The 26,259-nt window shown below is 45.7% G+C and overlaps 4 protein-coding genes across 8 annotated transcripts; 3 read left to right on the top strand and 1 right to left on the bottom strand.

Moving 5' to 3' along the window:
- The first annotated feature begins 4,970 nt into the window (after window positions 1-4,970).
- On the top strand, window positions 4,971-6,418 carry LOC129601466 (uncharacterized). Its single transcript, XM_055500285.1, has 2 exons — window positions 4,971-5,736; window positions 5,794-6,418. Exons 1-2 carry the CDS (start codon window positions 5,002-5,004, stop codon window positions 6,364-6,366), a joined length of 1,308 nt encoding a protein of 435 aa, XP_055356260.1. The 5' UTR covers window positions 4,971-5,001; the 3' UTR covers window positions 6,367-6,418.
- A 380-nt stretch (window positions 6,419-6,798) lies between these two features.
- Window positions 6,799-10,351, top strand: LOC129601465 (tenascin-N-like). Of its 3 annotated transcripts, XM_055500283.1 has the most exons (10): window positions 6,799-7,081; window positions 7,325-7,388; window positions 7,497-7,655; window positions 7,886-8,006; window positions 8,080-8,173; window positions 8,408-8,487; window positions 8,553-8,648; window positions 8,720-9,019; window positions 9,142-9,414; window positions 9,759-10,351. In XM_055500283.1, exons 3-10 carry the CDS (start codon window positions 7,554-7,556, stop codon window positions 10,301-10,303), a joined length of 1,611 nt encoding a protein of 536 aa, XP_055356258.1. In that variant the 5' UTR covers window positions 6,799-7,081; window positions 7,325-7,388; window positions 7,497-7,553; the 3' UTR covers window positions 10,304-10,351. The 3 variants fall into 3 exon arrangements, with proteins under 3 accessions (XP_055356258.1, XP_055356259.1, XP_055356257.1); XM_055500284.1 differs by having other exon boundaries at window positions 6,799-7,388; window positions 8,553-8,591; XM_055500282.1 differs by having other exon boundaries at window positions 6,799-7,388.
- Window positions 10,352-11,181: 830 nt separating this feature from the next.
- Window positions 11,182-15,144, top strand: LOC129601463 (tenascin-N-like). Of its 2 annotated transcripts, XM_055500279.1 has the most exons (11): window positions 11,182-11,559; window positions 11,688-11,784; window positions 11,946-12,123; window positions 12,244-12,283; window positions 12,512-12,605; window positions 12,854-12,933; window positions 13,001-13,075; window positions 13,182-13,484; window positions 13,757-13,884; window positions 13,945-14,029; window positions 14,341-15,144. In XM_055500279.1, exons 3-11 carry the CDS (start codon window positions 12,022-12,024, stop codon window positions 15,027-15,029), a joined length of 1,596 nt encoding a protein of 531 aa, XP_055356254.1. In that variant the 5' UTR covers window positions 11,182-11,559; window positions 11,688-11,784; window positions 11,946-12,021; the 3' UTR covers window positions 15,030-15,144. The 2 variants fall into 2 exon arrangements, with proteins under 2 accessions (XP_055356254.1, XP_055356253.1); XM_055500278.1 differs by having other exon boundaries at window positions 11,184-11,559; window positions 13,757-14,029.
- Window positions 15,145-18,213: 3,069 nt separating this feature from the next.
- Window positions 18,214-23,117, bottom strand: LOC129601462 (uncharacterized). 2 transcript variants are annotated; one of them, XM_055500277.1, is made up of 5 exons: window positions 22,354-23,117; window positions 20,562-20,764; window positions 20,183-20,474; window positions 19,130-19,315; window positions 18,214-18,698 (listed from the first exon to the last, which is right to left on the bottom strand). In XM_055500277.1, the coding sequence occupies exons 1-5, from the start codon at window positions 23,035-23,037 to the stop codon at window positions 18,399-18,401; spliced, it is 1,665 nt and encodes a 554-aa protein (XP_055356252.1). In that variant the 5' UTR covers window positions 23,038-23,117; the 3' UTR covers window positions 18,214-18,398. The 2 variants fall into 2 exon arrangements, with proteins under 2 accessions (XP_055356252.1, XP_055356251.1); XM_055500276.1 differs by having other exon boundaries at window positions 20,183-20,764.
- Window positions 23,118-26,259: the final 3,142 nt, after the last annotated feature.

Here is a 26,259-nt window from a genome sequence, read left to right as displayed (position 1 = left end):
CCAAAAAGACAATTTTTAACGAAAACAAAAAATTCAGACTCGGCAAATGATTGTCTTAATCCAGTCAAATTATCCGTTACAGTTGAACAAAATTTCGATGTTCTTAATTCAGAAGAAGAGTTATGTAAAAGAGTTACACGACATCGACAGGATCAAATAATAAATTATAACCTCAATTTTCAATATCGATGAACTTCAAGTTTACGTTAAAACGATGAAATAATGGACTTGTGCAAATGCGTGAATCATGTTTCATGCTCCGTACAAAAAGCGGATACGAAAGCTGCAGTTACGCTTAATTGTTGCACTATAACACAAAAGAACAACTGCATCTTGGTGCTGCGACAATCTTTTATGTTCAGTATTACTGCTACCGCTTGTAATTCTTGTAATTTAACGATCATGTTTCATGCTCCGTATTATGTTATTATCTGTTGAGAGCAACAAGAGCAAGGTAATTTAACACTTCGTCGACTGGCAGTTTTGAGCAACGAGGTCTACTTTCATGGTGTAAGCCACCAGAAGCACACGATTGGTCATTAACTTTTTCTGTCCAATGGTGCCTTTTGTTTTCATGATGTTTGACCAATTCCATGAAGGGAGGAAACAAAAGAAACAGAGTAAGACAGGTGCGCCAGATTTACTTGTGATGAAAGAGAAGGGAGACAACAGATCAGTGCCATCTCTTTCATCAGCCCAGCTGACCCAGATCAACCGTATATGAGAGCACCGGCTTGCGGTATGCTCACCTGCGCTGCGTCTTCTCGGCTGCTTCAGTTGTCTTCCATGTATGCCGTTTTGTCGAGCACGGGAATCATTGGGCAGTCTTCTCAAACTTCCCAATGCTTCCCATTTTTTTGTTGGGCAACGGCACAACATATATTGCTGAAAATTTACAAGTTACATACGAATGCTGTTTAGTACAAGGCCTGATTTTCTCGAAACCTTTCATTCACGCAGCAGGACGGTGTGGCCCTTTGAATGCGCATGTCCCAAAAGGATGGTGACTCACACCATCTCAATTCTGGACTTCCGGTAGCACCGAGTATGTCGAAAACAACACTTTCAGAAACTAGACCCGTTTCACTCTCATAGCCAAAAAGTTTTGTTATAAAATGGTTTTTTTGAAATTTGTTACTGAATTAATAAGGTCACTTCTGGTGTGAGTAACCGTGCTAGTAGACGAAGTGTTAACAACGCAAATAATTTATTTCCATTCTCGGATAAAGTTCGGACAAGCACCCATTATCCGAACCTATCCGTAGGCTACGGGGCGTTATCCTTATCCTAATCCGTATCCGAACGGTTCGGATAATTATCCTTTATCCTATCCGAAATTCGGATTCGGATAGGATAAAATCGGATATTCCTATCCGATGCCCATCTCTACCTAACACTAATAAAAATGGTAATTTTACGGCGGCAAACGATCGTGGGCTGCTGTACCTAAACCTGGACCGGAATATAGTATGTGTGACGAACAATCAGTGTCGGTGCTCCGAACAGACCAACCTCTGGATTGGCTCCACAAGCGACCGCACGGTTACACTCACCTCGATCCGGCTCAGAGCAGTACTGAAACTGGGGAAGTGGTGACGTGTGGTAATTCCACAGGCGGTGCAATGGAAGATGTGCGTCTCGGTACGCGCTGGCAAGATGTCCAACGCCGGAGACGCTACCGTGGAGCCTATCTTACGGCTCATGTAAATCGGACACATGTAATGTAATCGGAAGACAATTCACACGCCGGCTAAATTTCCCCTTGTTTTCTGGAGAGGGCGACCGCCGCTGTAATGCGCGCCGCGCCAAAGAGGTTGACGTCGAAAAACTGAAACCTTAACGAGGAGCGTTTCTCTGATAGCTAGATTCTAGCTGAAACGTTGGATCGTTGGTTCTTCAAGTTCTTGAGATAAAATAAGGCGAACTGGCAGGATTCTGGTCTGAGAACCAACCTATTAGCCACAGTGAAATTGTTACTTTAACGATACTCGCCCCAGACAGCGTTCGTAGTGGCACCTGTTACGAAAGTGCGGTGTACTCTGACCTTGCGGTTGGCAACGGTATGGTTGCCAACCTAGATGTGCGTACGCAGGTCACTATTTGACCATCAGTTGACTGCCGGCGATGATGAAGTAAAGTTGTATTTTTATGAATACATGACAGAAAATAACCGTACAAAACAGCTTTATTCACTCACGTCACTGCACCTGTAAGCACTGCATGTTCAGGACTTATGTCCCACGATTCCGTTTGTTGTGCAGAACTACCGGCACATTTTATTGCGCATGCCAGTGATCGTTGTACAGTTGCACTATTCAGTGGTTGTTTTGTCTGCCGCGTCATCAGTGTTCGCCAATTCGCATTTATTTGCCTAGATGATTAGTTATTGATGTGTTAGGGTATCTAGCTAGATCTTACTTCCGTTAACCGCTAGTATGTATACGAGTAGATCTGACGTAACAAAGATGGAATAATTGCCCGCCGCAAACAGGAGCCATTTGACTCAACTGAATATCCTTGCCATTTTCACCAGACAGGTTGTCTAATGCACCCCGCAAGAATGGTTAGTCTGACAGATACACCATCATCGTTATTAGTTGCATCGGGTTTTTTGGCTTAATGATTGCCGGTCTTGTAGCTCCCTGACATAATCAGGAGCTTCCTCATTGCCGAGTTTACCCAGATGGTAATTTGCTTACAATTAAACGTGGCAGTGATGAAGCTAATCATAAGTACAGTACGTATTTTAAATTTTCGCACATCTGTCATTAAGTTCTGGCAATCCGTCGGAATGCAATTCCCAGGAGAACTAGAAGCCATGTACGTGTACGGTTACCGTAAGTTGGAGCGCCTTCATGGCATGAGGTTGCCGCAAGTTACTGTAACATTACACGAAGGACTGCATTGATACGTATTCGCGACGTAACGATTACTCTTGGTTGGAGTCTTGGAGAGTGTGGCGACTGTTCGAACTTACTGCCATCTTCCCTGTATAGTAGTGGGGGACAACTGTACAGAAAAGGGCGGCAGTAAGTTGAGAAGAGTCTTTAGTAATAAAACAGAAATGTGGAAAAGAATCAAGAGAAATTCAGCGGTGGAAAAGCCGGCGTCAATCAAAGGCTCGACGCGGCCCTGATAATCCGAATCTCAATTTGTGACTTAGCAGTGCGGCAGTTCACATGTTCCAGCCGTTGCCCCGCATTTTCTGTCGGGATAAATTTGGTCGCAATTCCAGCACTGACATCTTTCTCCAGATAGCCCGTCAGAACAGCCAGGACAAGGCCGTGCATAAGCAGGTAATTGGAAATACCAGTGCGATAAAAGATCATCCACAGCGAGCGATGTATTGTTGGCGGTGATAGTCCGCGAAACAGCGCCACAACACCGAACAGAACTTTGATAGCTGCACCGCAGTCCACGTTTGGCATCCACATAAAGTACTTACGATCAATAAAAGCCATCTGTTTCACGCCATACGGAGCCGTTGAAGTAATAACTGTCCCGTTCGGCCGAACTGGAAAGTGAAAATTACAAACGCTGCAGAAACGATTTCCCGTGTTCTGAGTGGGTGTTTGTGCATACAGGAGCTAATGTTAAGGGACGGTACTGATGGGTCGCGTTGCGCCCGAACCGTGATATCATCATCCCAAAGCGCACACAAAAGTGATTTATTTGCATTCACAGCGCATGCATATTGTGACGCATGCGATCACAGTCACACCTTTGCAGTTTGCTGTTTGCACATACAAACACGCGCGCGGACGCTCAGCCTGAGTATCAAATTTTAATAACGAAGTGTGACACTTTAAAAGTTATGTATCGACCTCGGGAATGCGCGCAAACAGTATAAGTGTCTGCCTGGGACAACAAAAATATTATTGAATACAGAACCGCGCTGTCGCATTTTTCTCTGTCAGCAGTGAGGCGAGCTGGAAGCGGCTACCAAGGGCACAGTTCATAAGTAATTAATTCAACTGGCTGACTTGGATGGTTACAAAACAGCTGCGTCGTTTTCTCCCACTTTTTAACCGTCATTTAGCTGTCGGGCTGTGCTCAACAATTAAATTCCGAACGAATATCGTGCCCGTCAAGCTGAAAACAGCTCATAGCGCGTAAATTCGTCATCCATTTTGCTTTTTGCCGAAATCTCCGGGTCGATGAAGTCTTTCCAGTCTGCAGAACTGAACACTTAAACGACCCAGTTAATTATGTTATAATAATGTTTAAGATTAGGAGCAAGATTCCGCTCCTCCTATCTGCTGCTCCATCTGCGCCCTGCACTATAGATTTCTCAGCATTTTTGAATACTTTCTGGTAGATTCTGGATTGCTTTCATTGCAACTCGGCCCCAGATACAATACACACGATCAGCGTACAACATGCACAGTGCAACATGGTGACGGATGTTCTTCAGCAACAAACGTGGGAGTACATCATTTTAAACCTGACTTTCTAAACTGGAGCGGCAAATTGTGCACCTTTTCTTAAATTAGCAGGCTGCTATTCCTTCAGGGCTCAGACAAACAGTTTCTGCACTGTGGCAAAACCGGCTCATAGTAATACACCGAGACACAATAGCTATTTTGTTGGGAAAATGAAATAAGCGAAACTTAAAACGGTCAGTTGCTATATTTTTAGGCTGCTGGACTACTCAATTTGAAAGCGCACTCTTTTGCCGCGTTATGGCTGCTTTATTGCCACGGTACAGATAGAGAAAAATTCCGCGTTTTTACGAGATCCATAGAGCTTTAGGGGTCAAAATACTAAGGACAGACACTCCTTATCATGCGTTTAATCAAGATATTTGTTCAATGTTTAAAAATTTTGTGGCCAGTAATTTCCACTTAAGAGTGAATGTGCGGCGCTTGTATCCCCTCAGGGTAAACGATCAACTGGTCTATCTGCAACTTCACAACAAATCAAAGCGCAAACAGCCGATCCTATGCAATCGGTATATGCTTCGTGAAACGCACTTTTTGAATCGGCCTAACACTAATTAAGATGGCGATTTCCCGGCAATCCAGCAAGATATTCCTGATATTTCTTGTGACGATTCTATTCTCTGCGCAGAAATCAGCTGTCCATTCTGTTGTGCCTGTCACTGTTCATCTGCGCTCGCGCAACCCAGCAAATAACTCGCGAACTGATGGATTTAATTTGACGGGCACCGTTCAACAGAATGACACGCAGCTGGCTTGTCGAAGTTACAATTCATCAACATGTCCTGTTGACCTCACGCTTTGCTCCTGCGATTTTTCCCATCTCAGCGACAAGGCCTTAGCGATCGATGCCCGGTCCATCGTGATTGGCGAGAAATCCGGCAACATTATATGCGCAGAAACTTGTCCGCTCGGCACACTTCGCTCGCTTCCATCGCGTTCAAATTTGACTTCGGTGAGACTGGTCAGCGTCTGGCTGGATTCCGAGGAAAATCCGTTTCCCGTCGGGGATTTCCTGGCCAACGTCAAGGCGATTTTAACCACTCTGGAACTGGTGAAGATCTATATACCCTCAATTACACGCCAGACATTTGCCGGGTTTGCGGCGCTGGAGCGGCTGCAGCTGCACGACAACCGTCTGTCAACGATCGCCGACGCATTCGTCGCGCTGGACGAAGGGCTGAAATTTCCCGCGAGAAAGGCATGGACTCCCAAATTAAGGACGGTGGACATCAGTTATAATAAAGTGCCGCTGATCGACTGGTCAATTTTTCAACCGCTGAATCGCAGCATCAAGGTAAGGAAGGAATCAATGTTGTGAATTTTCTGTCATGTATTTGGTTTTTGCTTGCAGGAGATTTTTCTAATCGATGACCAAATTCAGATCATCTTCCTCAGTCCCGAACACCGACCATTCGTCCTGCACAACGTGGAAACGGTGCAGCTGTGCGGCAGCAAGCTCTTCAGCTTGGACAACCGCTTTCTGCGTAGTATAGCCTCGTCTCGCGGGCGGCCGTACCTAAACCTGGACCGGAATATATTTTGCGTGACCAACAATCAGTGTCGGTGCTCCGAGCTGACCAACCTCTGGGTCTGGCTGAAGAAGAGACCTCTCGGCCACACCCATCCGAGTACTGCCCAGAACAACGTTGATAGCGGGGATGTGGTGACGTGTGGCAACTTCACCAGCGGGACAGTGGAAGATGTTAATCTCACTACGCGTTGGGAGGATATTCAACGCGGGAGGCGGTACCGTGGATCCTATGTTACCGCTCTAGCCACATGTAATCGGAGGACAGTGCGCACGCCGGCGAAATTTCTTGCTTGCTTTGTGGAGAGGGCAACCACTGCTGTGAGGCGCGACGCACCGGAAATTGTTGACGTAAAACAGTTGAATTTAACGGGGAACGTTTCGCTTGCACCTTGAGTCTGGCCGAAGCGTTTATAATTGTTTCTTAATTGCATGTCCCGATTATCAGATTACGTCTGACACGTTGTCTGCTTATTCTGCTACTGGTGGAAACTGGCGGCCAATGGAAATAAAGGAAGGCGTAGTATGTATACGTAAGTTAGTAAAGCGTTCGTAAAGGTTACTTGAGCACCTCTAGTCACATAATAATTACCATAGTGTGAGGGAGAGTGTCGTAAACAGTTAGTGTTGCAGAATGTCCTCGGTTTCGTGAGATGTGTCGAGGCTACAGTGAAATAAAGAATTGACAGGCCTTGCACTGTGCGTATAGTAATACCTTCAGGCTTGACAACCAACTGGTTTACCGGCAAACCATGCGAAAACACCGGGTCTTTTCTAAGCAAACGTTAAATGCACTTTTTCTTAGTCCATCTACGCGACAATCAAGCAACGTATTCTTGCTGTTTCTTACTACGATTCTGTGTGCTGCGCAGAACGTTCCGGTGCACTCTAATGCGCCTGTCAGCGATAACTGCTTTACTCACCGGCCATATGCCGCGTGACCATCGTTCGACAGATCGCGTGTTCATTGTTTGAGACGGTCTGTTCTTGACATGTCAGTGCACCTAAGTAGATTTCTACTTCCGTTTATTGCTAGTATTAATGCCGAATTGGGAATTACGATCTTGGCCGGTTATTTCTCTTCGTTGTTCAGCAGTTTGGTTTTCTTGTTGTAAGCCACAGCGTAAGGCGTTGAGTTTTGCTTTGAAATGTTGTAACTGCGTAGAAATTTTAATGGTAACCGTATCACGGTATCGATATGCACGTGCTTTAGTATTGAAATATATTGTTCTGGCTTTTGCTTGATTGATTTGTTCCGATCCTGGTGCGGCCGTATGGAATCATCTTTTTAGATTTTGTCCAGCCAAATTACGCATATTAAAGAAGTACTTAATGCATATCTTGTGCTGTGTAGTTCCGTTTTTCGTTTCGACAAGCGTGATTGTGCGTACAAGTCGGTGTAATTTGGAAATATCGTGGTGGGTAAAAACTTACTTCGGCCTCTGTATTTTACTTGCAGTTTGTTGAATTGTTCTAAGCAATATTCCGTTTTTGTATCTTAAGCATTATGCTGTTCTACACTGTAGGTTGATGTGTTTTTGGCGTAACTTCGGATTTATTTTAACTGTCACGGGCCGTTAATCATGGCTGTAGCGCATTCCGTAGCGTGGAGAAATGTGTTGCGGTCTTCTTCAGCTTCGGCATCACAGTTATTCTTGCTTTGGACACTTGCCAGCTGCATTCAAGTAAGGTTCTCTCAAATTTTTGCAATCCAGCAAATATAACTAACTACATTTAACAGTTTTTTTTGGAGCTTTTGTAACTCTGAGCACAGCAGAAGAAATTTCTGTTTTCCTTGAGAACGCAGTGATATATAAAATTTACTGTAGCTTTTGGAAGTGGCTAGCAGAAACCTGTATCAGAGCTATGAATCAGCCTTTTTCATGTTGCTAATAGCGATGTTGGTCGTTTTCAGGTCTCACACAGTGCCATTCATGCCGTTGATCCCGGAGACGATGAACTACCTGAGGGCTTCATCAAGAAAACAGTGGACTTACCACTGAACAGTAAAAGCGAGCAAGGGACCATTCACACCGGTAATGAGGCACAGAGTCATTGCCGCCAATTTTTCAAGCTTGAAATGAAGCGTTTCTTGTGCTGCGACCACAGGATCGGCTGCATCCGTATCCGTCAAGGCACTGATTGATCGACCGGAAATTGTAATGGAGACGGCGGATGAGTCAGTCAAATTTCTAAATGCCATGTGAGTTTGATACTGCATTTTAAAGATTAAGCGATGAATATTGCTTCTAAAAATATATGGAGTTTTTTCTCTTGTTACTACTGGCAATCTGAAGTTACCAGTAAAACAGCAGTAGAAAGAATTTGCAGCAACGTATGGCTTTGTCGTTTTTGGCATCCGTGCTACGTGCGTAATTACGAGCTTCCTCACAGTCGTTTCTTAATGCTTGTCAATACTTCGCTGAACATGTTGTAGCGCAACTTCCGAAGACCATTCTGTCGTGAACGGAGATGTTTCAGCTAGCCAACGCGTTACCTTCCGAGATTTGGTTGGAGGTATGTAAAACATAGCACTTTCCGACTTTAGACCATGAATGCGGTACAGGTATTTGCTGTTACAGGAAGCCATTACTTCATCTACGCGAAGCTGTTACAGAACGGTCGGAATGTTCTGCGCTCCTTTAAGAAAACGACTTGCGAGTTTGTTTACTGGCGCAGTATAATTAACCCTGAAGATGGTCAGTCTGACAAACAGAGTTTGCCATTACCCAAATGACTATATTGGCAGATCCGCTTCCTCCGGTTGGTGTTGATGCGAACAAGAGCCTGACGACCACGGACAGCATCGTGCTGGAATGGTTCAAGCCGTTCGATACTCGCGTTCAAGGCTACCAAATCCTATACCAACGCGGCAATGTCGGAGCCATCACGCACCCAGCGGATCCGAATGTAATCAACCTTTTCAACGCCAGCACGACAAGTTTCAATGTTACCGGACTGGACTCGGGCACCAAGTATTCGTTCCGAATGATGAGTTTTATGGACAATGTTGTCAGTGGGGAGAGTCATTCTGTCCTCGGTTGCACTCGTAAGTAAATGCTCTTGCGGCTCTCATCATCAATGCTGATTGAGAAACTATGGAAAAGACGAGCAGATGACATTAATTTTGCGTTCACCATCACAAATAATAATTACAGGTTTATGTTGCAGGTCCACTCAAGCCTAGTTTCAGCGTGCAACCTCTGCCGGTGAAGCTGATGTTGCAGATTCAACGGCCGTCGAATAGCACGAAATACTACCGGGTGCAACTGCGGAACCTCGATGTGGAAGATGCGCTGGTGCGGGAAATCACCATTCGCAACGACTCATTGGTTGTCAACTACTCCATTTCCATCGACTATTTGGGAGCGACGTATGAAGTTCGTATAGCAATTGTCGCTTGCGACCTGCTCAGCGAAGAAGCGATGCACATTGTTCATTCGAGTAAGTTGACCTTTAAGCCGTTTTAAATTCCAACATTTTAAAATGTTTTTTATAACAGGCAAAAACAACTCAAAAAGAAATTTGTGCAATAAACAGCTATTTAAGTAGCGCTCTACATGAGCGATGGTGTAAGCAACTGGTGACTGAAATATGAAACCGTACCTCATAAACCGGAACATGAGAAAAAACGAATTTAAGTACCAAGATATATATGTAATGCAAAGACTATTATGGAACAGAATAACAGAAGGACGGGTTATCCGTATCACCTGACGTTTTATTAGTGCGGACTACATAAAATCAGGTCACACTCCACAGTCTCGTGTATTCTTTTTTTTGTGTAGTGCCGCCGGCTGTAATCTACTCGTCTTTTCCGTCTACGATCGAAGTTACCCAAACCTCGGTCAAATTTCCTGTCCAGACCAGCTGGAAGGCAAAGTACAGTTTCTTCACAAGGTTCGTCTTCGCTGTGGATGGGATGCCACCAAAATATGTCTTGCGGAATGATGAGGACATGCATGTTGTGGAGTTTACCGGTCTCGATCCCGGGAGAAAATATAAAATCCTGGGATGGACCGAGCGAGGGGATGTGCAGAGTGATAAGCGGTTTCTGATGGTGCAGCTGAAGCCTAACAAAGTTACCACGCTCAATATTGCTAGGATTACCAGCCATAGCATCGATACTTCTTGGGAACCCCCCGGCGGCATCGTCGGGGATTACGAGATCGGTTGCAACAACACTCTGCCAGTTTCTACCAACGCAACACCTTGCAGTTTCACCGGCTTGCGTTCCTCTACAGTTTACTCGATATACGTAATGGCGCGTAGTGGCCGCGAACGCAGTGCAGCTTTGACAAAATTTGTCAAAACTTTGGATGCCAAGAAGTAAAAAGTGAATCTGCTGTAGATCAAAATGCTCTATTAACGACCCATAAGACAACAGCTCTAAAGGCAGCAGATTAAAATTACAATTTTATTTAGATTGTCTTCCATTTAGTCATGCAACTCTAGTGTGAATGTTAAGTTACAGTTGCAAGTCGTACATCAAGAAGGTCAGCGGTGCGAACTGCCGTTGAACTGTACACTGTAATGCTGTTTAACCATGCTTCTATGAGGTTACGCCCGTGGTTCACTGGCTGCTCAAGATGCGCTTTATTCGCTCAAACACCTAAGAGAATCAAATTTATCAAAACGAAAACTATACAGGCTTGCGCGCCTGCCCAGGTTAGAATTACGGCTGAAATCGCAATTAACGCTGTATTTTTTCTAACGCCCAAAGAAATGTGCAGCACTTTGATACTGCAAAGTGCAAGTGCACACGGCAAAAGTGCAAACAGCTCGTATGCATATGCACACGTGCCTGTAAAAATTATAAAATCGCTTTTGTTAAACTTTACAAACCCACTACGTGTTCAAGTGACGCACTGCCGTTGATTGAGTTATTAATTACTGTGCTAGTAAAATAAGATTGTACTCTGTGAGTGCGTTGCTTTCACACGTAAACGGTGAAAGTTCATTGGAACGACGTCGTAGAAAAGCGTTACGAATGTATTCGAAACACTGTTAAATGATAGTTGTAATAGTCGAGAAATCTCATCAGTTTCGTGAAATGTGACGTGAATGAAGTGAAACTAGGCGGTGCGCTGTTGTTTACTGCAAATATCTCAGTACATACCTTCAGGCTTAACCGACCAACATTACTGGTTTACCGGCAAACCACGCGCAAACACCGGATCTTTCTAAGCAAATGCGAACTGCACGTTTTGCTAATCGACCGACGCTTCCACTAAGATGGCAATCAAGCAAGCTGTTCTTGCTATTTTATATTACAGTTCTGTTCCTTGCGCAGAACATTCCGGTACATTCTGAAGCGGCTGTCAGTCACCACTGCTTTACTGACCGGCCGAACGCCGCGTGATCACTGTTCGGCAAGTCGCGCATGCATTGTTGTACACGATCTCTTCGTGCTGTGTCAGTGTACCTGAATAACTACTCCGTTCACCGCCAGCATGTATGCCGATGCGCACCTTACGATCTTGTTGATTTCTCCTTGTTGTTTGGCAGTCAAGTTATCTTATCGCTCATTCAGATTTAACATCGCTTCGACGCTATCCCACTGGCAAGGCAGCACCGATACTCCACAGCGTAAGCTGTACACGTGGAGACTTTTTTACTGAAAAACGGACGTCAGACTTGCCTTTAAATATTATATGTGAATACAGTTTTAATGGTTCACGATTGTTTTATTCTCATGCGGATTCTAATCGAATTAGGGTTATTTGCGGAGGAAAGAAATGCAAAAGCGGATTGTTTCATCAAACAAATACTGGTCGGCTTAATCAGTGTGGCCAAATCACGCCAAAAGCAGCAGTGAGTCATTGTGTGATTCGGTTTGAGGAACGTGCAGATTTGATATAGTGACGAAATTTTCCGGCAGTAGAAAATGCAATTTCGTTGTCTGTACTTGACCTGCAGCATATCCTGACTATATTCTGTCTTCATTTTCTGTCACGTAAATTATGCTGTTTCAGGTTGATTTGTTTGCGGCTTAACTTCGGACTATTCACTGCTGTGGGCACTGAGCACTGACCCTTTCAAGCCAGGATCATGGCGTTAACGCAGTGTGCGGTGTGGAGAAATCTTTGGCGTTCTTCTTCGACGTCAGCGTCACAATTACTCTTGATTTGGATACTTGCCGGTTTCATTACAGTAAGAACAAAATTAATGGTATAAGTGACAGCATTCCGACCAAATGACAATTTGTGCGCTTATTGATGTTAAATGATGAACTGTGAACCAGCAACTAACTGCCGTGTTAATCCTTTTCAGATTTCACGAGGTGCCAATCTTGCCAGTGAATCCGGTGATGGTAAGCTGCCTTCGGGTTTCATTAAGAAAACGCTCAAAAACAGATCGTGTTCTGTGTTGACTGTCAAATGCTGAATGACTTTAATTAGTTTGTACCAGCGCACGTTTAGTGTTATAAGAACTGGTTATTGCCGAATAAAAGGTAGACAGATGACATACGACGGCCCAGTATACTGAGAAATCACTAAACGGAGTTCAAGACAGATCTTTTAATGTGATATCCCTGTAGCATCGGATACATCTGTGTCTGTGACGGCACTGATTGATCGACCGGAAATTGTGATGGAAACAGCGGATGTGAATGTTGAATTTCTAGCAGCTAGGTAAGCTGAATGAGCATTACGTTCTCAGCGTTACCGTTAATATCATTTTGAGCAGTATATCGAGCTTTCCTTGTGTTATTCCCGTTAATCCTCTGGTTCTATTAAAAAATTGACAGAAAGAGCGTGCAGTTACGTCTGATTTTGTCGTTTTCGGCAATTATGTTATGACCTTCAGTTCAGTTCATATATAGGCGAGTAGCAGTTAGCAAATAGTTGTTATCATTTTGCTGGCACGTTGAAACTTGCAGTGCAATTTCCGAGGATAACAGGGTTGTGAACGGAAATCTTACAACAGGCCAACGCGTCAGCTTCCGCGGTTTGGTTGGAGGTGCGCAAAACGTGGTTTGCTGGTGGTCGACCAAAATCATTACAGTGCTTGTATTTGTCTGTTACAGGCACGCATTATTTAATCTTCGTGAGGATGTTACAGAATCGTCGAAATGTCTTTCGCTACTTTGAAAGAATGACGTGTGAGTGGGTTTATTCGCGCACTATGAATACTAAATCTTGAAGCTGGTCAGTCGGAAACGTTGACCAGTTTCTCATAATAAGAACGACTGTTTCGTATTTTTGCAGATCCTTCTCCTGTAATTGATATTGCGGCCAACAGCAGCTTGACGACTACCAACAGCATCATGCTCGAATGGTTCAAGCCGGTTAATAGTCGCGTTCAAGGCTACCAGATTCTCTACCAACGCGACGACGATGCCGGCGCCACCAAGCCTCCACCGGATCCGAAAGTAATCAACGTCTCCAACGCCAGCATTACGAGCTTCAATGTGACGGGATTAGAGGCTGGCGCGAAATATTCCTTCCGAATGAAGAGTGTTGTGGAGGATGTTTCCAGTGTGGAGACTGCCGTAACACCCTATTGCAGTCGTAAGAAAATGCGCTTTCTTCTGCATTCTGCTAACAGTCATGTTGGTTTGCGGACGCCTTTATTAACCATGTCATGCTCAAGCGATTGATGATCAAGTCAGTTATGTAACCGGCATATATTATGCATAACCTTGCGTAAAAGATGACAACGCATGTACAGTGTGTGAGGGAATTTTTACATAACCAAAAACTTAGAAAGAGGCAATTATTATATTACAGATATTTAAAAACGTTATATCTGCAGATATTTACTGTGTTAAGTAATACTGCAGGTCCACTCAAGCCCAGCCTGATCGTGCAACCTCTGTCAGTGAAGCTGATGCTGCAAATTCAGCGGCCGTCGAATGCCACGAAATACTACTGGGTGCACCTGCGGAACCTGGATGTGAAAGATGAGCCGGTGAAAGAAATCTCCATTCGCAATGACTCGATGATTGTCAACTACTCTATTTGGCTTCAGTATTTCGGAGCGACGTACGAAGTCCGTGTGGTGGCTGTTGCTTGCGACCTGCTCAGTGAAGAAGTGTCGCAAGTTGTCCGTTCGAGTAAGTTGACAGGCGACAACAGCCCTTGCAGTCTTGTCTTGAGACAATTTAACAAAACTTTTGACGTGCTTAGCCTGACAAGATTTGAAGAGCGAGGGCTGATTCGCAATATGGTCGCAAACGCTTTCGGTTCTTAAAACTCAAGATATACTGTATCTGTATTTTGTTTACTTAGTAACTATGTGGTTCCTGTAACGGAATAACAGAAAAACGGTTTGTGTTTTCATCTGCGTCTCCTAACTCTCCATTAGTGCCAACTACATAAAAGCACGTCACACTCCAGTCTTATTTGACTTTGCTTTTGTTTTCAGTTCCGCCGGCTGTAATCTACTCACATTCTGAAGTCTCCCAAACGTCTGTCAGGTTTCTGGTCCATACCAGCTGGAAATCAAAGTACAGTCTCTTCACAAGGCTCGTCTTCGCTGTGGATGGGATGCCACCAAAATATGTCTTGCCGAACGATGAAGACAGGTACGAAGTGGAGTTTACCAGTCTCGTTCCTGGGACAAGTTATAAAATCCAGGGATGGACCGAGCGAGGGGACTTGCAGAGTGACAAGCGGTTCCTGGAGGTGCAGCTGAAGCCTAACAACGTCACGGCACTCACTGCCACAAAGATCACCAGTAACAGTATTCGTATCACTTGGGAACCCTCGATCGGCCTCGTCGGGAATTACAGGATCGATCACAACGGTTCTGATTATATTTTTACAAAGGAAACAGCTTGGACTATCACCGGCTTACGGCCTTCTGCGGCATACGCAATATTCGTGAAGGCCTGTAATGAGCGCGACAAGCGCGCATGCAGTCCGGCTTTGAAAAAAGTGTTTACCACGTTGAATGCTACGAGGGAGAACGATTCAACAGCAGATTACAACAAGCTTCAATCGGTACCAATCTACAACAGCGCGTCTAGCGCTGATTACATACTTTTATTGACACAGTCACGCGCTTTACTCTTTAATAGCGTGCTAATTATTTTCTCGTTTTTCTTCTACTAATCTGACCTGATGCCTCAGATGCCCAGTCGCCCCTTAAAGTACGTGAGCGGTGCTTCGATGCCGGAGCAATACATGCCCTCTTTCATTTCTCTGGCCATTTTCTTCAATAAAGAGTTGCCGCTAGTTGCAGTTTTGTTACGAATACGCCATCTGTCACTATCACCTACTATCGCAAATACTTATAAAGCCGCATTCATGCGCGTGACATGGAAGTTAACTGGACGGGTGCCGTTTGGCGAAACATCACGCAACACGTTGCGGAGATGTCCAACGTCGAGGGTGACGGTACCGCTAACCTTCTGCTGCAAGTTGCAACCCTCTCTAGGCAGGGCGCGATCCGAGGGACATTAGCTGTTTATTACAAGGGTACACTGCACACGAAGCACCTAAATACCAAAGAGGCAATATTTCAGCGGGTTGCAGCAGCCAATGAAAACAGTGTGTCTGCGGTTTACCCGCAGTTAATCTCAGCGCTATCGTAGCCAGTACCCCCGCTTTGCGATTGGCGAAATGTCCCGCTGTTATTGCTTGCCGAGCTGCTTACTGCACCTTCGCGACCCTCCCACCTTGCCCTAACCTCACCAGCCTAAGACTGACCACTATCTGTGTGGCGCTCGATGGCTTACCCATTCCCTTCAACGTCGTCGACTTCCTCGTCCATGTGCGGGTGATGCCAATGGATTTAGATCTGAGTCAAATCTGTTTACCAACGATCATCCGGAAGACCTTCGGGGTGTTTGTGAGTCTGGAGCAGTTGTGGTTATACAGCAACCGCTTGTCACCATCGCCGTCAACGCCCTAACCGCGCTGGGAGGCACGCCCGGATCGGCGCGCCCGAAACTTCACACGCTCACCATCATGTTTAACAATTTAACTTCGCTGAACGGGTCCTTCCTCAAACCGCTAACCACCAGTGCCAAGGTACTGATAGCAACAGTACAAGTACATCAGTTCGTAAAATGCGTTCCAGAGTATTACTTTTTGTTTACATTTACGGCAAACACTAAAATAAATGTCAGTCGTCTAATACAGTATTGATCGCCTTTCTGTTACAGACTAGCGAGCTGATGATGGATAATAAAATTCAGCACATTTCCCTCAGCCGCTACTACGTCATGCGCGACGTAGCCCGGGCGAGCGCATCCGCGATGGGCTGCTAGCCTTCTATGTGCACCACGATTCTGCTGTTTTTTTTCCTTTGTACAATTTGTTTTCAAATTGTCTGTAAACTGGCAGCTGGACCATTCGCGGTCTGCGTACTGGACAAATTAACTGCAGTTGCACCGCTTCTAAAATGCAGAATATGGGCTGGAGTATGTTCCGCACTTCTTTCGAGCAAACGGTTTTTAACTTTCGCGATCATAATACGTACAAGAAACAGCCTCGGCTTCGCCTCCGCGTTTCTTGGGTTCTAAACTCCTTGGCCGGTTTACGGATTGTTAACTTAGAACGGATAAATCTGAAGAGCCCGATAACAAAAATTTTATAAAAAAATGGATGTTTTGGTTTCGTGCAGTCGAACGCAATTACTTTGACTTTACAGATCATTTTTGTTAAATTTTCTTAGCGAAAAACCATCCGAATCTAATCACCCACGAGAGTATCACATTACAAACTAAAAGGACGCTAAGACTGGGCAGTGGTGCTAGATAGGTCACCTATTAAGAACTTAGCAGGCCCTGCTCTATTTTGCACAGTAATATTGCAGTTTGGTCATACGTTCACCTAACGGTCTCTGTGCACTGGATAGCTTTGGTAGCTCGGTCACCCACCTTCCTAACGGGATCTATGCAAAGGACAGTACTGGTTACTCGGTCACTAGATCACTTAACGGAGTCTATGCGCTGGACAGTAGTGCTAGCTCGCTCGTTAGATCACTTAACGGAGTTTGTGCACTGGACAGTAGTGGTACCTCGGTCACTAGATCACTTAACGGAGTTCGTGCACTGGACAGTAGTGGTAGCTCGGTCACGCGTTCACCTAACGGGCTCTGTGCACTGGACAGTATTGGTAGCTTGGTCACGCGTTCACCTAACGGGCTCTGTGCGCTGGGCAGTATTGGTAGCTCTGGTCACCCATCTTCCTCACGGGATCTATGCACTGGACAGTAGTGGTAGCTCGGTCAATAGATCACTTAACGGAGTTTGTGCACTGGACAGTAGTGGCATCTCGGTACTCTTTCACCTAGCGGGTTCTGGGCACTGGACAGTGGTGGTAGCTCGGTCACGTACTCACCTAGCGATTTTTTGACGCACTCAATCACTAGGTGAATGACTGACCGAGCTCAACCTGTCCAGTAAGAAATATCGCTAGGTAAGGAGAAAAATCGCTAGGTGAGGATGTGACCCTGCTACAACTACTGTCCAGTGCACAGAGCCCGTTAGGTGAGCAAGAGCAAAGCCCGCTCGATGACTCGCTCACCTAGAAATTCCGCTCAGTGGGCAGTAATGGTGTTTCGGTCACTCACTTGTCTAGTGATTTTTCTTACTGGTCAGTGGTCACCCGCTCGATCACCCATTCATCTAGAGATTCCGCTCAGTGGTCGGTGATAGTGTTTCGGTCACTCACTCGTCCAGTGATTTTTCGTATTGATTTTATATTTGATATTTTTACATTTTATATCGGTTGATTTTAAACATGTTTCGCGTTCGGCAACATCGGCAGCAATGTTTGAATAACGCGAGTGTTTGAATAAGTACCATAATTTATTTATTTTTCGGTTTAATCAGTGTGATAATTGTGTCACTTGGTATTTTGTATTGTATCTAGGCAAATATTTCTAAGTTTCAAGGTGACCTTTAAGATGGGTTGGATCAATCTGGTCTTGATGCCGGCTTGAAGCCGGCTCGATATTTTCATAAAAACAACACAGGCCACTTCTGAACTATCCCGGATCTAATGGCGTTGTCCGTTTCTCCAGAAGTTTTATGGTTATAGAGATCTCAAAACTATGGGGCGCCGCGCGTAGTATAGATCTTGTACTTAATAAACAAAGCAAAACAGGTGTTTAATCAAAACTGGGAGGCAGAATGATCGTTTTATGCGGATGTTGCGGACACATGCCACATATCTGTGACCAAGCGATGGACAACTGACATCAAGAAGGTTACTTTATCTTGTGAGAAAGTCAATTATCTGACGCTGGTTGAACTCAGGATTGAAAATTTTCTTGAAGGTTGTTCATTTGGAACTGTTATTGCTTTAGCTGCAGGTGGAGCATGAAATACGCTAAACAGGCATTCAAGCACCGGCGAATCAAAAAAAATTATTTCTGGTCAACACGCTCGAGATCAATACGACTGAAACCGCAAAATCCAATAAAGTAAATCTTATAAAGAAGCTATGGCAGCTTGAAATTTTCGTGCCTATTTATTGCTCCCATCCACCTTCGTTTGCATTTAAGTAATTTTTAAGAGCTTCCGATAGCTTATGGGAAAGTTCACTACAGTCTTCCGATGAATCGTCGCTTTCACTGTCTTCCTGTGACTCGTCGGCTTCGCTGTCTTCCGACGACCCGGCAAGCTCTTTGCGCATACACCAAGACAACACACGCAGACCCAGTTTATTTAACTTCATCACATCCACACTGTCCAGATTGTCGTATGTCCATTTCTGATCGGAATAGTACGCATTGGGGCGCGGATCGCCCTTCTGACACTTTGTTAAAATCTGCAAAGAAACTTTCGTGATTATTGGATACCCGCCCATGGAGTTAGTCGAAGATTTTTAATATAACATATTTATTATAACCTTGTACATGTCAATGCCATTTAGGGTGCGTCTCCAATTCGAAGCGAATCTAGCTTTGGTACCGTTGCTAAACCGCACGAGGTGGCTGTATGCAGTGGCCACGCCTACAGATACGGTAGGCGAAGCCACCTCGCGAGGTGGAGTTGCTGTATCGCAACAAGATTCGCTTCGAATTCGGGACGAGGCATTACATTCAAACTAAAAGAACCCAATAATTTGAACAAGTAAAATAACTCTTCAAATTCTCGAGAACACCCGACCGTCGAAGATAGTAGCAAATGCGAAGTAATTCACAATTTCACATGAGCCCCTGCAGTAACCGACAATTTTCTAATATAAGTTTAAATTACCTTTGCCACTATTTTGCGGGAAATAAAATCCCTCCAAAGTATGCTTCGTGGCCACCACTTTGTTACGAGTTCCACATTCTCCGCCTCTCCGCACAAGTTATTCTCGAACAGCTCCCAAAACTGTGCCGCATTCAGGGAATCCAGGTTGAATTTGGCCAGGGGAAAATACAACTCCATGTCGTATTCCTGCTCAAAGTAATGAATTAATCTGACAGTGACTGCAAGTGACACTCGGTGCCGTCTTTCATCGAACTCAACCAGGGAAATGTCACCGGTCTCCCGGTGGCATCCCATTGAATAACCAATTTTATGTACTGTTAATTACATTTGATTCTGGCCACGCCCACCCGAGCATGACCTGCAGAATTAATTTTTGATTTAGTCGACCGGAGCGCAGCGAGAAATTCTCCGATTCAGTGGACAGACAAAACTGTCAGTTTGCAAAGTAAACTAACCGAACCCCTCTAAGCAGGGCGCAATCCAAGGGAAACCGGGAAACGGCTGAAAAAGGCGCCAATGGTGGAATCGAACCCCGGCTACGTTGTTAGATCCGCGTAGGCAGTACCACTGCACGACGGCGCAATACGTTGAAATTCTTTGAATGACTTTGTCGCTGTACGTGAGCCGCTTCTCGCTTCACACCCCTTTGGAAAAAGTGCGGTGGAACCGGTAATGTTGCAAAGTTCTTTACGGACGAGTCCATAGTCCATGCTAAGTCTTTATAATAATCAACTGCCCACTGTCAATTTGGCGGATGTTAGACTTATTGGTTCCCACAGCGCAGCTGTGCGAAATAATGGTGATTTCGATGTACACATGAATTATTCAAAAGGTAAAACAGTTAGCAGAGTGTTACGCTTCGGGTCGGCCATGGCTAATAACTATGCATTTTCCTAGCACTATTCCCTGTGGCCTGTGCTTGCTTAGCTTTCTTGAAAAAGATTAACCTTTTGTGACAGTGGAAACTCAACAGGTCCAGCGAACAGTTCAAGCCTACTCCAGAGTTAGTCATGACTGTCAAATTAAATTTACGATCACTTCGATCGTGCTTACCGTGTATGTGAGGCCTCTGCGACTAATGGTGACACCGAGACTCCAATTAGCCCAGATAATGCGTTGACAGCAGGAGCGGAATTTGGCATACAGTTTCACCATTCCGTCGAACCAGTCCGACAAGCGATGGCGGTGAAAATGTATGATCTGGCGGCGCCGCTGCAGGATCAAGCGCTGGATCCGCACGGTCCCGTCGTCCAGGAGAGGTTTCAGTAGGAAGTTCAGCACCCGATCAAGGGACGAAGTGGGTTCCCGTTCGTAGTCCTGTTGGTTTCTTCTTTCTTCGCGCCAACTGAATTCCCTTACACAAATCGTGCGTGTAGCGGACGATACATGCTTCAACAGGCAGCAATATACCGCATATGCCGTATAGTCGTACCAGGCTTCATGGGGCATCTGAATAATGGGTAGAGGCGCCTCCAGAGTTACACGAATGTCCGCACACACTTCCGGCTGATGTATGATCTCGTTCCAAAGTGGGCAGATGCGCCGACAGCGCTGTCGGTCGATGGTTCCCAGCGCAAGGAAGACCTCTTTCAGAATCTCCACCGGCAAGGCTATACCATCAGCGCTCGAGTCTCTCTGCAAAAGAGCAAATAGATCAGATAGATAACCAGGACACGTTTTGTTTGTCGAATTTAATTAGAGCTCATTTTGTGAAGAAAATATGCAGAATACCTAAACGATTCTGTTAAAGCATCTTAATTCGAACTGCTTATTGTCAGAGTAGAAGACTCTGCCCTCAGGACAGCCGCCCCATCCGCCGCCTACCTGGTTGTCTCAAGCTCAAGCACAAAAATCTTGATCTCAGCCAACAACGGCGATGGCACAGTGGCTGTGCTACGTGGATCACACACTCGGTAGCCAGCGGTTCGATTCCGCCTGTCGCCATTTTTCAGAATTTCCTCAACAGGAAATTCTTTCGGACTTCATCTGGCCGCCCTCCCTTCGCTGAGATACCCACGGACAGCCGTCTTTATGGCAGCCTCTGATATTATTCATACTTTTTTTATTTTTAGGATGATTTCAGCTGTGTATTTTGGAAAAGGATAAAAGGTCACGAAATCAGTTATGAATGCGATGAGAACTGAGATACATCAATTGACTGTGCAGTGTGCGGACGTATCACGGGCCTAATGAACAAATGGTCTCGCAAGGAAAAATGAAGGAAAAAAAAAACAAATTCAGAATCTGGAATTGCCTGGCCCGCTTGTGATAATTCTGCCTAGTTATACTGAGCTCATTATAAGCTGCTCAAAAGACGGTTGAAGGAGTGCCAACATGGGAAACCGCTTCGCCATTAATGCAACATGACATCGGCTATATAAAACTTGCATCGTTTTCTTGTTATAGACGCGTTTATTTGTAGTACTTCGCTTTGACCATTATTTCGAACGGTTGCACTGTGCGAATCAATATTTCTAACACTCGGTAAAACTTACAGCCACTCTAGCGGGCGACTACTTGAACAGGCTAACCGAAATGCGGCCTAGAGTCACGTAGGCTGCAGCATGTAGCATGCGGTTTAGCATGTGAGCTGGCTGATTGCGCTGACTCGAATGCCGAGCGTAAAAGCCGTAGACCAACCCGGGTAAATGTGTGTGCTGGGTGTTAGAAATATTGATTCGTACAGTGCAACCGTTCGAAATAATGGTCAAAGCGAAGTAGTGGAGAATATACACTAGAGCAGGAAACCAATTAATCGAACTAAATTTGCCATCTAATTGGCGTTTTTTGGCAATAAGAAAAGACCACCGTGAAGTAGCTATCGCCACAAAAAGCTGATAACCACAAATAACTATAACCTTCTGTCGTCAAATGTGGCTGTATGTGGAATGCGGCTGTATTACCATTATGATGTTGCAAACTGAAATTTTGGGCACTGTCGCAGCTGTGAAGTCTTTGATCATAAATCTTTTCATATGACAGTGTCCTTGAGGCATACAACGGATGCTCTGTCGCTCACAATATGAGATTTTCTGAACTTTGCAAGACAGACGTGCCCGGGTTAGTGACATGTTCTGTCTACATGTTTTCGACTTTCGAGCAGTTTCTATCTTCAGATAAGAGTATGCAATCAACTTTCCATCATGGCATACATGGCTGCAACTTTTAAGCGGCAAATTCACATTTTGGCAAAGCAAACGCTGCGAACTACACTTCCCACTCACCATGTCCATGTTGATCGGAATTACCGCACGGCGACGTTGCATCTGGCGTAGCTCGGATACCAAACGGCGCCGATATTCGAAACGGAAATATCGCTCCATATTTTCTGCAAAACTCTTCGTACGGTCCGTGCTGCTTTGCGCCAGCGCCGCCGTTGTTGTTAAATATCTCTCACCGGAGACAACCTCGATGCAGAAATGACCCGGCAAGAGCGTTCTGCTCTGCAGCACCGCCTCCGTCGTCCGCAGCCGAATTTGCTCCAGGGGAAGCAGTTCGCGGGCAGTGCATCCATTAAACTCTACTTCTACCAGGGCGTGATCCGGAGTGTAAAGGCGCAGCGAAACGTAGCGGATAATTTTGGCCGGAAACCACTGCCAGGGAAGATCGGGATGACCGCGCAGCAGTACCTCAACATCGGGCGTGGAATATCCGTAATGGTCTTCATATCCCTTGATCCACTCTTCATCCATTATCTTTTCAAGTTCCTTTGAGCATTCGAAGACCTTCCCGTATTCACAGAGCTCCGGTTCGTGATCTGCGCATCCAAAATCGACGAGTAGGAATTGTGGATATTTGTCGACATCGACCACGTCAATAACATGCCCGTGTTGCAACATCCCATCTACCTCCACATCCACCGCATTAAATGCGTACACAGATCGGTAAAGGTCTCCATATAAATGCATTTTACTGTGCGGTTGATGGCAGAAATTATTATGCAAATTCTCGTAGTATGATCCACTTGCGCTAAAAAGTACTGATCGCAATTTGCCGAGTTATTAATGCGAGCATCACTTCCTACTCGAAATCTCGGAGATATGAAAACTTATTCGAAACAAAAGGTGTCTACAATTCCACGAGATAAGAGACATCAGAAACGGATTTTAATGGTCTCGTAGATGTTCACGAAGATATCGTGTTTTATGTTTGCAGATAAGAAAATTGTGATACCACGCATTCCGTTCAACGAAGGTTTGAAAGACGGTAAATGTCGTTAAGATACGCTATTGTCAAAAACGTCGAAGCAAACTGGCAACAAGATTCCTCGTATCCACGACGATACCGTCATCCCTAGTCATTGCCTGGCAGATTTTAATACTGTATTAAGATTGAGCGCATAACTGTACACAGCCCGTAATGTCGCGATTGCAAGAAGAACCATGGCAGATTTTACGTTAATTACGTATATGCAGTCGAAACACTGACAAAAATTCGAAAATGAATACGAAGTATACCGTATAAGAGTCTGATAAGCGAGCATACCGCACTATAAACAGGTTCAGATTTGAATAATAAAATTAGTGTGTTTTTAGTGGGCTACACTAAGAGACAGCAGGTTAAGAAAAAGATTCCGTGCAACAAAATCACTTCAACCACTTCGACGTGCTTCCGACCAACGCAGGACGTTTCCTGCACACACGCTGCGTTAGTCCTTCTTGCCGTGTGATTCGGAGAAGTGGTAACTGGTAAGTATACGCTTGCCGGTTGTTGAAGGGGTACAAATCTAGTCATTCTTCCTAGGGCACTATTTCCGTCTCCAAATTCGGTAAAATCTTGTATCTTGTGAAGAGGTAGTATACCACCGTGGTATTATTTACAACAAACGACACGGGAACGACACGCTGATTTGGACGGGATTACAGCAGGGTTGGGTGCTGTTGACACAGCACCGTCACGTGTGGTGAGGGTCCCATCTTGGCACGAAGGTTCTCGATTTAATGCGCAGAGGAAAAGCGATCAGAACGAGTACCTTCAGCGCGATGTGTACACAACACAAAGAGTTACGACTCTGTGAGAAACCAAATCAAACAGCATAGGGAAACGTTGCCTACGCAGCGGATTACAAGAAGGGCCCTGAAAGTTAGTGCTTTGGCTGAATTTATAACTAAAGCGTCTTTACGTACCGGTATCATTAACAAGACAGAAGAAAGTAAAGGTAGCTATCCCAAATCGCCTAACTTAAAAGTGCCTCGAGGGTGCGTCTGCTCAATGAAAAACCTTAACTAAAGAGAAGTTGAGGAACCATAAAGAACTAAATGATTTCCATGTTAAACAAAATCGAGACAGGACTTCATCGGAAAAACAGTCTTAATCTACCCGTTCGCATCCACAAACCTTCTAGTCCGTCGTGCTCAAAAAAGTATGCGAAATTACGCATCCCAGTACACCCGTTACCGGCGTTTATCTTTCGCCGACGGCTCGCCAGCGTTTGGTCCACTCCCTTGTGAATTTAAACGCGGCTGATAGGACTGTTGGCTCGCGTCTCTGGCGGTTGCCGGAGAAAGTCCAGAGGGTCCTGGCTCATCGCTACGGGGTGGCTGTTCCATCCCGGCCAGACCCGCCATCATGAACATCATGCCAGCCTGCTGGAACCAGTAGGACGGGGTCAGGGCCGCAGGCACTTGGCTGCCGCTGCGCACTGTGGTACTGAGCATCCCCTCCAGCAGCGATCGGCCGGTCTCCAGATACGCCGCCGGGGAGGGTGCGGCCAGCGTCGGCGATGGCTGCTGGACAGTAGGTGCTGCGCCGGACGAACGGGACTGTTGAGAAAGAGGAAGAACTGTTGGTTGCGCGGTGGACTGATGACCACTGTCCAGACGAGGCGGCGCATTGGGAGTAGCAAACTCTGATGTGCGAGCCGTTGTTACAGTTTCCGATCGACCATCCACAGCGCCGGCCGTCGAAACCTTCGTCCTCGCATCGTGCCGGAGTTTCTGCAATGTGAAAGTTAGGGCACTCTGCAAGAATTGTTTTGCCTCTGGTTTGCTTAATGAACTTTGGAGTATTTAAAGACACTGGATGGGGGCTAGGCGAAGGCCAGTACGGTATGGGACGAGCTAACTGCGGTGGACGGTTAACACGAACCTGTTGCACGGGACCATCTGCTGCATTACCACCAGCACCAGCGCCGCCGCTCACGCCAGCATAGGAATACTGCGATGCCGGTTGGGAAATGGCGGCCCTTGCGCGGACCGGCGAACCTCTGCTGCTGCCCTCCAGCGTCATCCGGTCTAACTGTGGTGACGGGTCTCGACGGGACGCCACAGCGCGCTTGACCACCACGACCCGGTCCCGCGCCGGCGGGTTATGGGACGGGATGACCTGCTTCTTCGTCGGCGCCGCCTGCACCTTCTGTGCACTCGTTGAACCGTCGTGGCGCGATTGGCCGGTGCCGCTCTCATTCTCCACTAACGCGCCCTTTAACTGCAGCAACAATAAAATAATATATTAATCAATGATCACGAACCGGTGGATGACACTGAACAACAACGGCCTTACACGCCACTCGACTCACGTAGTCTTTCTCCAGCCGCTTCAGCTCCTTCACACAGTCGTACACCGTCTCGCGATTGCCCACCACCACCATCGTGTCGGCGGCCTCGCGTAGCGGGAAACAGATGTCACCATATCTGTACTTTTGGAAGAAGCCGTGCAGTGGGTGATGATTGGCAGGTGGGCCGGCGCTTATGAAGGCGTAGAAACCGCTGTTCAAGGGTACTTCAACTCTGGTCTTACTGTTCACTGCAAACACATTTAATTGTATTAGCCGAGGAGCGCTTGAAATGGCTACGACTGAAGTACACTTAAAGAAAGTGGCCCGGTACATGATATCAAATTGCTAACGAGATTTTTAGTATTGACATAATACACGCACCGCGTGTACTACACCAACCTGACCGCAGTCAGCAGAGAAGGAACTCTGGAGATTGCTGTTGTTCCTGTTGCCTTCTTCCGCAGACAACAGGTGACACAAACACACTCTAACCACACAGACTGCCACACAACAGGAATACCAACACAGTAACTTCCGCCTAGGTACACACTATTGCTTTCCCTAAACGAAGGTCACTCACAACTCAACACCTACAGGATCACAATGATGTTACTCGTTTTAATCTTATTTGATG

The sequence above is a fragment of the Paramacrobiotus metropolitanus genome, unplaced genomic scaffold (genome assembly GCF_019649055.1).
Source record: "Paramacrobiotus metropolitanus isolate TYO unplaced genomic scaffold, Prichtersi_v1.0 Parri_scaffold0000238, whole genome shotgun sequence".
NCBI classification, from domain to species: Eukaryota; Metazoa; Tardigrada; class Eutardigrada; order Parachela; family Macrobiotidae; genus Paramacrobiotus; species Paramacrobiotus metropolitanus.
The sequence above is the reverse complement of the archived record's forward strand: the minus strand, read 5'-3'. Positions and strand labels throughout refer to the sequence as shown.

What these genes read in the sequence shown, in the direction of transcription:
- LOC129601462 (XM_055500276.1), bottom strand. Translation starts at nt 23,037, where the DNA reads ATGCATTTATATGGAGACCTTTACCGATCTGTGTACGCATTTAATGCG. An exon ending in GCAGAGGCCTCACATACACG is followed by an intron (nt 19,316 to 20,182) that starts GTAAGCACGATC and finishes TACTTTGAGCAG; the next exon opens with GAATACGACATGGAGTTGTA. An exon ending in CCCGCAAAATAGTGGCAAAG is followed by an intron (nt 18,699 to 19,129) that starts GTAATTTAAACT and finishes GTTTCTTTGCAG; the next exon opens with ATTTTAACAAAGTGTCAGAA.
- LOC129601466 (XM_055500285.1), top strand. Translation starts at nt 5,002, where the DNA reads ATGGCGATTTCCCGGCAATCCAGCAAGATATTCCTGATATTTCTTGTG. An exon ending in CGCTGAATCGCAGCATCAAG is followed by an intron (nt 5,737 to 5,793) that starts GTAAGGAAGGAA and finishes TTTTGCTTGCAG; the next exon opens with GAGATTTTTCTAATCGATGA.
- LOC129601465 (XM_055500283.1), top strand. Translation starts at nt 7,554, where the DNA reads ATGGCTGTAGCGCATTCCGTAGCGTGGAGAAATGTGTTGCGGTCTTCT. An exon ending in CACTTGCCAGCTGCATTCAA is followed by an intron (nt 7,656 to 7,885) that starts GTAAGGTTCTCT and finishes GGTCGTTTTCAG; the next exon opens with GTCTCACACAGTGCCATTCA. An exon ending in TTCTGTCCTCGGTTGCACTC is followed by an intron (nt 9,020 to 9,141) that starts GTAAGTAAATGC and finishes TTTATGTTGCAG; the next exon opens with GTCCACTCAAGCCTAGTTTC.
- LOC129601463 (XM_055500278.1), top strand. Translation starts at nt 12,022, where the DNA reads ATGGCGTTAACGCAGTGTGCGGTGTGGAGAAATCTTTGGCGTTCTTCT. An exon ending in TACTTGCCGGTTTCATTACA is followed by an intron (nt 12,124 to 12,243) that starts GTAAGAACAAAA and finishes AATCCTTTTCAG; the next exon opens with ATTTCACGAGGTGCCAATCT. An exon ending in TGCCAGTGAATCCGGTGATG is followed by an intron (nt 12,284 to 12,511) that starts GTAAGCTGCCTT and finishes ATATCCCTGTAG; the next exon opens with CATCGGATACATCTGTGTCT.